Source organism: Bos grunniens, chromosome 13 (assembly GCF_055505025.1).
Source record: "Bos grunniens cultivar Pamir isolate PY7600 chromosome 13, Bosgru_T2T1.0, whole genome shotgun sequence".
Lineage (NCBI taxonomy): Eukaryota > Metazoa > Chordata > Mammalia > Artiodactyla > Bovidae > Bos > Bos grunniens.
The window spans coordinates 56941602-56955610 of NC_141177.1; the positions used below are offsets into that span (position 1 = coordinate 56941602).

General features: G+C 36.4%; 1 protein-coding gene across 1 annotated transcript in view; it reads right to left on the reverse strand.

Moving 5' to 3' along the window:
• Positions 1–14009, reverse strand: part of MYO3A (myosin IIIA) — a 170222-nt gene that overhangs the window by 54483 nt on the left and 101730 nt on the right. Inside the window, exons 19-20 of the mRNA XM_086331215.1 lie at positions 9377–9587; positions 7561–7708 (exon numbers count right to left, since the gene is read on the reverse strand). Coding sequence (XP_086187341.1) covers positions 7561–7708; positions 9377–9587 — 359 coding nt within the window. The remainder of the gene's footprint in view (positions 1–7560; positions 7709–9376; positions 9588–14009) is intronic.

The window sequence follows — 14009 nt, forward strand, 5'->3', positions numbered from 1 at the left end:
TTTCTCTCTCTCTCTTTTTCCTCCCTTCCTTCCTCTCTCCCTTCTTCCTTCTTCCTTTCTTTCAATGAGATGGAGCATGTTTTCTTCTGTATGAGAGAATACTTTGTTCGGTTCCTGGTTCTTTTCAACTTTATTTGTTAATGAGAAGATGCTTGGATGGGTATCAGACATCTGGATTCAGTCCTGGCTTTGTTTAATCAGCCTGTAACACTGGGCAAGTCGCAGGGAGTCATTTGTATCTATGAACTGTATAAATGATCTACTTAGGTTTCTTCTGGTTTTAACATTTCAAAATGTTGACACTGCCTGAATGTGTTGTAAAACTTAATAGATAAATGAATGTGTTGTTGACAGAACATTTGCAGGGGGAAAGAGGCCACACATATACATTTATTCCCTGACATCTGTCTTTTAGTAAAAGAATTCTTACTCACCAACTGCTCATATAAGTGTACATATTCATGAAAATGTTGCCCATGTGGAAAGAAACCATTGAGAAGTTATTCATTCTAAGAGAGAATGAAAACCCTTACACGTTGAAAATCTGTGATTTTGCATGTTATCAGTACTCGAGGTGAATTAAGTACATTTATTAAAGTGAAAAAAGAAATTTTGCCACTTTTTATGCTGAACTAATTTCAAACTAACAGAAAAGTGGCAAGAATGGTACAAAGAACTTCTATGTATCCTTTTCTAGCCTTTTACTGCGTTTGCTTTATCATTTGCTCTCTTTCTATATATACATATTATTTTTAGTTATAATATTTACTGAAATAACTTTTTAAAAAACTAAAAATAAAGAAAGCAAAGTGGCAAATATGCATGCTGTAAAAATCTAAATAAAATTTATGATTGGAAATATATTCTTTCAGTATTTTCTATTCAAAGCTGATATCAATGGTCCTGCTCATTTTTACATTAATGATTATAGCAAGCCAAAGGGAATATTGATCATCATTAATTTGAGATGACATAAGTCTTTAATTCAGAATTTGACAAGTAACCTAATGAGGCAACATTTTGGATAATTCCTAATAAAATATATATATTATATTTTACATATATTTCCCTGGTAGGTCGGACAGTAAAGAATCTGCCTGCAATGCAGGAGACCAGGGTTTGATCCCTGGGTCAAAAGATCCCCTAGAGAAGGGAATGGCATGCCACTCCAGTATGCCTGCCTTGAAAATTCCATGGACAGAGGAGCCAGGCTACAGTGTATGGGGTTGCAAAGAGTCAGACACAACTGAGAGACTAACACACACATGATGAATTTTGTAGAAAGGAGATTTAAATGATGTTCCATAGAATGGCTCCTTTTTTTTTTTTTCTGAAAAAAGAGCTGTACAATGTATTTTGAAATTTATGCTTTATTGACTATGCCAAAGCCTTTGACTATGTGGATCACAATAAACTGTGGAAAGTTCTGAAAGAGATGGGAATACCAGACCACCTGACCTGCCTCTTGAGAAATCTGTATGCAAGTCAGGAAGCAACAGTTAGAACTGGACATGGAACAACAGACTGGTTCCAAATAGGAAAAGGAGTACGTCAAGGCTGTATGTTGTCACCCTGCTTATTTAACTTCTATGCAGAGTACATCATGAGAAACGCTGGGCTGGAAGAAGCACAAGCTGGAATCAAGATTGCCGGGAGAAATATCAATAACCTCAGATATGGAGATGACACCACCCTTATGGCAGAAAGTGAAGAGGAACTAAAAAGCTTCTTGATGAAAGTGAAAGAGGAGAGTGAAAAAGTTGGCTTAAAGCTCAACATTCAGAAAACGAAGATCATGGCATCTGGTCCCATCACTTCATGGGAAATAGGGAAACAGTGGAAACAAAGTCAGACTTTATTTTTTGGGGCTCCAAAATCACTGCAGATGGTGATTGCAGCCATGAAATTAAAAGATGCTTACTCCTTGGAAGGAAAGTTATGACCAACCTAGATAACATATTGAAAAGCAGAGACATTACTTTGCCAACAAAGGTCCGTCTAGTCAATGCTATGGTTTTTCCAGTGGTCATGTGTGGATGTGAGAGTTGGACTGTGAAGAAAGTTGAGCACAGAAGAATTGCTACTTTTGAAGTGTGGTGTTGGAGAAGACTCTTGAGAGTCCCCTGGACTGCAAGGAGATCCAACCAGTCCATTCTAAAGGAGATCAGCCCTGGGATTTCTTTGGAAGGAATGATGCTAAAGCTGAAACTCCAGTACTTTGGCCACCTGATGTGAAGAGTTGACTCATTGGAAAAGACTCTGATGCTGGAAGGGATTGGGGGCAGGAGGAGAAGGGGACGACAGAGGATGAGATGGCTGGATGGCATCACCAACTCAATGGACGTGAGTTTGAGTGAACTCCGGGAGTTGGTGATGGACAGGGAGGTCTGGCGTGCTGCGATTCATGGGGTCCTAAAGAGTCGCACACAACTGAGCGACTGAACTGAACTGAACTGAAGTTTCATCTAGTCACTCTTTGTATATGGTACCTATCCTTGAAAAGTGTTTAAAAGCCATAAAGGCTTTAACAAATTTATATTCCATTGACAGGCACTGGTTTAGGATAAGGAGACATTTGATTTAGGAATTCAGACATGTAATTTTCTATACACCAGGATCTCTTTCACCTTAAACAATTTATCCTTTACTGTCATGTTTCAGTCTTCACCAAAAAATGTTTTTCAGTTTGTCAATATTGTGCTCTACCCTCACATGTAGAAAACTATAGTAGCTGTATACAGATTTATGCTCCTAACTGTCTATCTCATTCAACAATATTTTTAATCATAATTAAAATATTTTTAAAATATTATCAAAATAAGTACCACACATACCCACATCACAGGGCGTGACCCACTTCCTTGATGCAGGGTGCTGACCCACTTCCTTGATGGAAGAGAAACAGTGTGCATCATGCGTGAGGGGTGGGAAGGACCAGGAGTCCAGAAAGCAGCCTTCGAGAGCCAGAGGGAAAAGGCATTTTGCTCACAGCCAGGAGAAGCTTCAGGGATGCGCCACGTGCATCCACTCATTTAGGTACCAGCTTCCATACTTAGGGCTTCCCTAGTGGCTCAGACGGTAAAGAATCTTCCTGCAATGCAGGAGACCTGGGTTCGATCCCTCGGAAAGATCCCCTGGAGAAAGGAAAGGCAACCCACTCCAGTATTCTTGCCCGAGAGGATGCCATGGACAGAGGAGCCTGGCGGGCTACAGTCCATGGGGTAGCAAAGAGTTGGACACGACTGAGTGACTAGTGTGTGTGTGTGTGTATGCACGCGCGTGCGCGTGTGTTCCATACTCAGTAGGTGAGAAGTTTAAGGAACATCTGGTGTGATCTCAAACAGCAGCCGAAAATTTGGCCAATCATTTATAAAGGAAGATTTGTTGTATACCAAGGGTTTCTTCAGTGTATAGGCTGTCAATGCCGATAAGGAAAATGCCTATAAAACGGCCTTTATCCCTTGGAGAGCACACAGAACACAAATGCCACTACCACTAAACACAAGTGGTATGACAGGGGGAAAAGCCGGATATAAAATAAAAATTCACACTTTGCAAGCAAAACAATTTGAAACGTATAAGGGGTCTATTTTTTATCGGCTGATTGATTCTTTTTACTTTATGATGCTAAAAAAAGTGGAAAATGTAGATACTATATAATTAATGAATTTTTGTTCTTTGCAGTTGCCACAATTATGTGTTGGAGCCCACATCCAAATCCTCAAAAGCTTTAAACTTTAGAATATGAACAGCTGGAGATAAAATTCATACACATCACACTCTGAGATAAGTCACTTATTGCATTTATTGCTTCCATTATGTGCTGTAAATAGCTTCCTGCTTATAAAATGACTTCTGACTTTTAATTTTAAACCCATGGGTACATATATGAATCACATATGCATATTATATATAGAAACCTATCCTTTAGAGAAACAACTATTAATAGCTCACTTTAAAAACCAACTCTAGTTTGGTTAATAGAAAAATGTGCTAATGGATCAGAAAGCTTATCCCCATCAATAGGCATATGAGGAAATAGAGTGGATCTTCAGGATTCTAGAACAATGCTTTGGAGCATCACACAAGAATTGAGTCTAAAGAACAATGGCATTTATTCCAATCCAAACTCATGCCCATGGGGGACTAATCCATGGTTGATATTCATTCTCTTTCATTTGAATTGTAAACTTCTAGGAAACAGACATCATTTCTTCTTGTCTGTACCACAATGATTACACCACAGTGCACAATTAAACGAACAAAACCCATCACTACAACACCAGTCTGATTCTGACTTGAAGAGAACTTCAAGCTTTCTATCACTCTTTGCCTACTGTTGAGCTCCCTTCCACATGGAAGAAAATTGGAAAATAAGCAAAAACAAACCCCAAAGAAGCAAAATCTTGGCTACAAATTACCATGGAGACTCACTGTGAGGGCTATTACAAAAAGCTGCCTCCCTTAGTAGAAATGCTCTCTTTATCTGTGGTAACCAATACACAGCTACGTAAGCATTTCTCAGTTATAAATTTTGCCTTCACAGGGAAGTGACAGAATGAAAGGAAAAGGAAAAAAAAAAAAAAAAACCCAATCAGGTGCACCCACATGTTAAAATCAACAGAATCCCTGACTACTCCTGTGTCCACCAGATCACAAATTCACTGACCGGGTCACTCAGCTGCCAGTGTTTGGTCCATAAGATCATGAAGTAGGGATTCTGGGGTCCTTACCCCGTGATGGCACTTGAAAGGATTGGGAATGGCCTTAATTCCTCAAAATGCTTTGCATAATCCTGGATTTTAGTCGCATTTTTAATTTGCTGGAGCAATTTTGAATTGATTTTGTCTTGAAAATCTCTCAAGGATATTTTTTTAAAAGTCATGTAACAGGAGTTTCATTTGTGCAAGCCCAAACACAAAAGAATTAAAAGCATTAGGATGATAAATGAAATTCAAGGCTATCAGTCAAAGTGAACCATAAACTAACATTCTATTAAAAGTGAAAAGCAAATAATTGTTGAAAGATATACACTGGGTTAAAGGCTAGTTCCAATAAAACCAGGTTCTAAGCTTAATCCCTCAAAGAGAAGACTAACAGAAGCCTACCAACACACATTATTAATTAATTAAGCAGACAGGAAATGCATGAAGATGTACCAGATCCCATGAAGCAGGTAACCTGAATAGATTCCTATCAAAAAGTCCAAATCACCCCCTGCCGCCACAAGTTTACTTATTTCAATTTTTGGTTAGCATTGATGCTGTGAACACTGTGAATCATTAAAGCAAGATGATATTGATTTAATAAATATTCATTGAGCATTTGCTCTATGTCAGGCTCTGAAGATATAAAAAGAATTAATACATAATTGCTCAAGGAGCTTTCAGCCTAGTGAAAGAGAGCAAAAACAAAAACCAAATATTGTGCTGTCAAATGTCACATGTTTTTACTGGAGCATAAAGGAGGAAGGAATAAGAAAAGTCTCAATGGGGACTTCCCTGGAGGTTCAGTGGTTAAGACTTCACACTCCCAGTGCAGGGGGCCTGGGTTCCACCCCCTGGTCAGGGAACTAGATCCCACATGTTGCAACTGAGAGTTTGCATATCACAACTAAAGTTCTTGAATGCCGCAACTAAAATAGAAGATCTGCAGCAACTAAGACTTGGCTCGGTCAAATAAATATTTAAAAAAGAATATAAGTCTCACTGTTTTTTTTTCAGTAAGCTGGTGGTTAGAGATGCCATTCTCTGAGAAAGAATATAAGTGGGAGGGAAAAATGAATTCAATTCTGGATCAAGTTCTGGAAGTTGTCCTTGCAGGAGGAGGATCAAAGAGGCATGGGGTTACAGATGGGGACTGCAGCATCTCTAGGACATAGGGAGTAGCTGAAGTATTGGAAACAGATTCTTGCCTAGTGAATATTAGAAGATATCAAGGATAGAACTTTTTGGGAGCTAGCATTTAGGGCAGTAATTCTCAACCTTGGCTGTACTCAGTTGGACTAGACTGGGAACCTTTAACATACTAGTGATAGCTCAGTCTCATCCCGAGACATCTGACTTAAATAGACTGGGACAGGATCTGGGCACTGGAATTTTACCCAAGTGATTCTAAGATGCAGCCACAGTTAAGAACCACTGATGCACGGGTTGGTGCAGGAAGAGTAAAAAAAGGAAATCATCAAAGAGGAAGAGAAACAGAAAGCGTGTTAGGGATGCCCAACGCAGGGAAATAGGAATCTGTCAACAGGGTTGAAGATACAGAAAGACCAACGTGGAGACTAAAATGTTTCTGATTTTAGTGACTGATGAGATTAAGAAGGGCCATTCCTACACGGTAGTCAGATGCTATGGACTCAATGTACCCAGGTGGGGAAGAAATCAATATATTACAGTGAATGTTGAATATGCTTTCATGGACCTTGATTGTGAAGGGAAGAGAGAGGGCCATGGCTACAGACATAAGCAGGCTCAAGAAGGTTTTGTTTCTAAAGACTTCAAAAGATTTCATTGTATAACTAAGCTAAAGGATGGCACTAATGGAGAGGCATGGAGAAGCGGTGAAAGGGAGAGGGTGAGAGAAACAAGAATCTGGGGTGGATGAGAGCTGTGCAAATACAGACAAAATTTTAAATTCTTGCCCTTTTTATTAAAAAAAAAACCTTTATTTTGTATTGGGGTAGAGCCAATTAACAATGTTAAGACAGTTTCAGGTAAACAGTGGAGAAACTCAGCCCCAAGAAATGTCACAATCTAAACATTTTCTGTGCAACCACTTTTTTCAAAATGTGATTTCAAAGTAAATTTGCAACAAAGCTAAGTATTTTTAATTAAAAAAAAATCCATGTACCTCTAGTTTATTTCAAATTTAAACAAAAACTTCAATTTTAAGTTGAACACACAACCATATAACAGTAAACACACAACAATATAATATTACTTAAAGGAAAAATGACATGCTAAATGATATAAAATATGACTATTTCTTTTAGGCTTGATTAAATAATTTTAATATTACATTTTTGCCAAATGCAGTTCAAGTAACACTCTGATTTTTGAAGCTGAATCACAAATTACTTATTGTACTCTGACAAAATTACCATCTCATGGCGTTTACATAAAATCCATTATCTTGTGTTCTGTTGCTTAGCAACCGGAATTTTGAAGTTTAATGCATTTTACGTGGGTATTTAAATTCCAAACAGAATTTCAGCTTTGCAGTCTACAGAAAGAAATCCCTAGACACATCTTCTTACTTAAATTTCCAAATTTCCTTTGTTTGCAAGGGCTCAGATATGCTAAGTTTTGGAGAAGAGTCCAGCCATTTTTGGTGGAGCACATTCAACATCACATATCAAGACAAACTAAATGCATACCAGCTTTTTAGCTTGTTTTTGTTTTTACTGGGAGCATGGAGCAAAGGAAATCTTTTTGTAGACTTTAATAAATGTTTCAGGCTTTCAATCTATGATTTAGATCCCACTTCACAGTACAATTCTCCACAGAATACACACACTGCATGCATGTATACTATATATAACAAAGCATCTCAACTCACCTGTTCCCAGGTGAACACGTGTTGGTTGAAATAAAACTGAATTTGTTCATTTGCAATGTTAATGCACAGCTGCTCAAAGGAATTTTTTTTGAAATTTTCAAAGCCAAATATATCCAGAATGCCAATGCTTAGTTCATCACCATTGACACTGGAAAATTAAAGAGGTATCATTTTGAGCTTTTATTTACTTTCTTAGGAGGTAATTGAAAGCAGGGTATCTCTGAGTCACTTTTGTGATTTAGCTAAGAAACTATATATTATTAGAACACAAGAGTGAAAATTTTCTTAACTGAAAAAGTTTCCCTCCATAGAACATAAAGTAGCTAGCATTCATTTTAAGATGTAGACAGTATAATATTTTCCCTGTACTTCAGAAACTATTTCCATACTATCTTGAATACTTAAACAAAATAAACTTTTTGCCCTATAGGTTTATAAAGAAAAAAATCACAGCCCTGAGTGAGTCATGAATCACATGGAAAACCTACCGAGCACTCAGAATACATCATGACTCTGTTCAATAAAAGCCATACCAGAAAAGCAAAAACTCTGTGAAAGAGCATTTTGTCTCTCATTTTAGGACAATTAAAATGTCCTGCTAAAAATATTTTACTTAAAGAATGGTTATTTGTTTTTGAATTATTCACTTGTCATTTTTAAAACAGAACTCACAGTAACCTGGAGAAAGTTATAAATATATATTAATTTATTTTATAATACAATACTTTAAAATACAATTAAATACTATTTTATAATTCAATATTCCAGATGTGTTCTTTCCCCTGCTCCTTCACAAAGGTTATCTCTGTTCGTTGATTTTGAGGGACAGATAGTCAAGAATGTTATTACTCCATGTTCTTAAGTTGCTTGAACAGTTTGAATGGTGTGGTGTTTATTGCAATGGAAAAATAACAATGAATTGCAGGCCTGAAATGTGTATAAAATGGTCTTTTATGCATAGTAAGCAGCTGCGAATGAGATGACCTTAAGGTAGAAATCTATCTTGTCCTTCACATACCAATTTCTAAAGATTGTATGATTTACAGAATAAAGCTGTGGATGTAAATGTAAAGATATATCTCTGCATAATCCCTGGTGTATAGACAGGCCATAGATTTATCTTATATTTTACATTGGTTATGGTCACATAACACTACTGCTTGTACCTTGTCACTTACCAGTTTATCTAGAGCATTTCTGAACCAAATTTCATTGGAGGTCATACCCTTGCTGGGTTAAAATATGAATAGAAAGTTTTCCAGGACTTTCCTGGTAGTCTACTGGTTAAGACTCTGCACTTCCAGTGCATGGGGTTTCAGGTTCAATCTCTGGTTGGGCAACAAAGACCCCACATGCCATGCAGTGCAGCCAAAAAATAAATAAATAAGATAATATAATAAATAAAAAAAAAGCTTTATTTTGCCTTAAAGTTTTAATTCAACCCCTCAACACAAAGAACTGCTGAACAGACATTCTCTGCAAGTATAAAATGATATATAAGCTTCACAGTACACCTTCTAATTAGAAGAACATGTAAAATGATAGTAAGAAGTCACACTAAAAAAATCACTTTCTATTATGTTTATTCACATTGCTACAGTTTTTGTTCCAGCAGTTCTAAAAGTTTTACAGTCACATGGTGCAGTGAAGTGGTATATCATTAGGAAATAAAGCAGATCTACTAGAAATGTAACTTTAATAATTAAATGATACTAGTTAGAAACATCTTCAAAGGAACTCATAGAAAAATCAGTAAATTAGAAAGCAGATTTACATCACTTGACATTTGGGGAGCATGTTCTATGAAGATTTTTACCTGGGTGATGCCTCGTGCTTCAGTAAGCTATTAATGCGGTTGACTATCCAACTAAATAAGCGTCCATATAAAGTTTTAGCCATTGCGTCTCTGACATCAGTAGCCTTCTCTACAGTGTTGGGTCGTATGATGGTTTCTCCTCTAGTGACCACACAGTGGGAGGTGAGAGCTTCTTGCAGCTCATCTACTTGAATGCAAAGCAAAGAAGCAGCTAAAAATAAATAAATAAATAAACAGGTGTTGTTAGAAGACTTTATGACAATGAAGTCAGTCCCCAGAGAATGAAAATGTCTTAATTAAATGACACGAAATAAGCATGTGAGTGTTTTATAATATAAAAAGAAGCTCCTATTCAATAAGAGTTCTATGTCTCTTCTTGATTATCTTTCTCCACTTATCTACACTGGTTGGTTGCAGGCTGTCGTATAACATGGCACGACCCAAACCAAACTGACTGACAGAGCAACCGACTGCACAAGCCAGTGCTTGTTTAGGTTACGCCAAACATAATTTCACTAAGTTATGTTCAATAATTTAAAAACACAATGAAAACTTCTGTATCATTTGAATGTGATTATACAGACACATTTTCAAAATACAGAAATTAATTGTAAGGTTACCTAGACTTAAGGGATATATGCAAACAAATGTCTTTTAAGTAACATTTACAATATGGAAACAAGGGAGCATAAAATATTTTAACATTCATACATGTTTATCATACTACTTATCAGTTACATATGTCAATGACTAAAGTTTGTTAAAGTTTGTATTTTCAAAATACAGAAATTAATTGTAAGGTTACCTAGACTTAAGGGATATATGCAAACAAATGTCTTTTAAGTAACATTTACAATATGGAAACAAGGGAGCATAAAATATTTTAACATTCATACATGTTTATCATACTACTTATCAGTTACATATGTCAATAACTAAAGTTACATATGTCAATGCCTGAATATTTAATTCTTAATGATAATTAAATATCAGAGAACTTTTAAATGAATAATACTTAAACTCAGTGAACAAAACTCACTTTTAACATAATAAACATCCTTAACCAAACTATTACATGACAGATAGGCTAATTTCTCCAATTAGTTGTTCTCCTTTTAAAATATTTTGAATATTTTAAATTTACTTTTAGCACTTGGGAAAAGATATTTCTTGACTACGTGGCTAAAATTGTTGAGCCTAATCCCTACCTTCAAAGAAAACATTCTGTGTTTCTTTCCTCTTGGGCATGTTTATTGCCACTATTCTGCACATACATTTTAATATCTTAAGCATTTCCAATTTTGTTGAATAGTATTTTCTAGCATCATTTTATTTTGCTGCATAGTATTCTGACATATATCTTAATGTATCAATTTTAAAATTGTTAGATGCTTAGGTTGCTTCCATATGGCCACAATTGTAAAGAATGTGAGGATAAATATTTTGGGCATGAATCTGTGTTCCTGTCTTGTATTATTTTCTTAACATAAATTGCCTAAATTTAGCAGTTGGTTCTGAGTGTGTGTGTGTGTATATATATATATATATGTAAAACATATATATAATGTTGAGATACACTACTGCTCTTCAAAAACTCTGAACCAATTTCAGTTAAATGAAAGATAAATAACTTCAATACAAGATCACAGACTCCAGAGATTATCATTTTTTAAATTTTATTTTATTTTTTAACTTTACAATATTGTATTTATATTATTTTTAAAAATAATGTTTTCTTCTTTCAATTTGTGCTTGGTTCCTAGAAAAGCTGAATACTTTCTTCTTTTCATATTTTTATTAGTGACTTGTTCTTACTTTGTAAACTGCCTCTTTTTTCATTGATATATTCATCTGTCCTAACAGATTTATAAGTTTAAAGAGAATAATGCTTTGATATATACATTGCAAGTATTTTTCTTCATGTTCATCTCATTGCAATTTATTTTCCTGCTTTTAGGGTGAAACTTTTAATTTTTATGTAGTCAAATACCTACTTAAAACTTACGTGTGATCTTCTCACATAAAGTCCTTCAAGTCTTTTCTCATCTCAGGATTATATAAATGCATTTTGTCCTGTACACTTATATATTTACTTATTTGCATTTATATTGTATACATTTGGAATTCCCTTTGTATGTGGTGTGTGAGAAGGATTCAAACCCCTCGTCTTTCAAATGGTCAGGCAGTTGCCTGTCTCTACAACACTGATTCCCTTGTGATTTGTAATGCCTTTTCCGGTAATTCTACTTAGCTCTGTTTCTGATTAATGTCTCCTACTTAGACTGGTACAGTTGTTTCTATTCCCCCATTATTCATTCATTTGACATGTTTATCTATTGAGCATCTACTGCATGGCAGGCATTTTACCTGGGGATACACTGCTAAGTAGAACACCTTGTAAGGCAAAGTTCTCATCTTGATGGTCTTCATCCAGAGGAAATGAGAAGCTAATCAAGAAGTACAAGTGGGAAGATAGAGGGAGGTGGGGAAAAGGAGAGGGGCAAGGAGCGGCAGAGGGAGACTGAGAGATCCCATGAATACATGTGGTAGGTGATTTCTGAATGAACTGTGAAGAACAGCCTGTAAAAGTTCAAGAATTAAGGTGGAATGAACCACTGGGTGGTCATTCAGTTTAGGTGAGAGGTGATATGTCTTGGATGAGAATAATGATGATGGAGATAAAAAGAAGAGACCATATTTGGGAGAGAGTTTCGGAAGAGAAAGGACAAAACTGGTGCCTGATTGAAACTGTGCACCTGTAAAACCATCCAGAGCCACAGCCTTCATGTGCAGATAATTCCTTGTATCTTTAACTATAAATCATTTTCATGTAAATTAGTAAAATTTCTGTTTCCCATGAGTGGTTGTTTCAGAAAGTGGTTTAATTAATTTTAACTATATTAATATTAATCTTTGTGACCCATATGACTATCTCCCGCTCTATAAAAATAGGTTGTCAATCATCAAAATCATTGTTCAGTTTGGTGGTAATTTATGTACTATATCTACATCATAGCTTTATTGCAGCTCATTCTGTTGGTGCTGATAAGTCACCTAAATATGATCAGACAGTGAGGTTTGAATTTTATCATGGTGTTTTCTGGTTACTCCTTCCACTTCCGATAACCTAATATTGTATAGGCCAATTAAGTTTTCTTTATATAGGAAAAGACAGACAGGTTGCATCATTACATGCCAACCTCAGACACATCTGCTGTATTACCCAGCTGGTTCCAGACTCAGTAGGATGAAGATGATAAAGATCTGTGGACAGGTTCAGACCAGGATGGTTTGGCATTCAGCTCTCTGAAATCACCCTAAAACATCTCATTCTGTTCATAAGTAAGTATAAATCAGAAAAAATATATATACAGTAAGTCCCCTACATATGAACTTTCAAGTTGCAAGCTTTCAAAGATGGGAGCTTGCATCTGATTCCAGAAAGGAACCAGAACCTGTGCCATCAACATCAGGCATAAGTGAAATTGCAGCTTGCCCTGTGTCTCCTATTGCTGATGATCCTTCATCCCTACCGCCTCCCAGCTCATCTCCCTCCTCCAATCAGTAACTCTACTTGCCTGTTCACTCAGTGCCAACTCATGTATGCCTCCTGTACTGTACGGCTGTATTTTTCAAGATACCATACTGTAAGATTTAAAATGTTTTATTTTTTGCTTGTTTTTATGTAGTATATGGTGACTGCAGCCATGAAATTAAAAGACACTTACTCTTTGGAAGGAAAGTTATGGCCAACCTAGATAGCATATTCAAAAGCAGAGACGTTACTTTGTCAACATAGGTCCGTCTAGTCAAGGCTATGATTTTTTCCAGTGGTCATGTATGAATGTGAGAGTTGGACTGTGAAGAAAGCTGAGCGCCGAAGAATTGATGCTTTTGAAGTGTGGTGTTGGAGAAGACTCTTGAGAGTGCCTTGGACTGCAAGGAGATCCAACCAGCCCTTTCTAAAGGACATCAGTCCTGGGTGTTCACTGGAAGGACTGATGCTAAAGCTGGAACTCCAATACTTCGGCCACCTCATGCGAAGAGTTGACTCATTGGAAAAGACTCTGATGCTGGGAGGGATTGGGGGCAGGAGGAGAAGGGGATGACAGAGGATGAGATGGCTGGATGGCATCACCGACTCGATGGACATGAGTTTGGGTGAACTCTGGGAGTTGGTGATGGACAGGGAAGCCTGGTGTGCTGCAATTCATGGGATCGCAAAGAGTCAGACACGACTGAGCAACTGAACTGAACTGAACTGAAGATAACTCTGATGGAATTATGAATAGAATGCACTTACAAACGCACTCTTGGAACAGAACTTGTTTGTATGTAGGGGACTTACTGTAAATTAAATTTTATATCATATTTCCCAGGTTACAAATGAAACTTTAACAGACCTGGAATTGTGGGGCATATGCCAGTATTAAAAATAAAAATAGGGTATATTCTAAAAAAAAAAAGTTTGCCACAGGACAGTATCAGTGAGAAACTTTAAATTACTGAAATAATTCATTAAACTCAGTCAATATAAGTTGATTTGAAGCAAATACCATGATGTACTTTACTTGCATAGAAAATGACTCCAAAATGAACCAATCCAAGATGAATATGTATAAAACTCCATTCG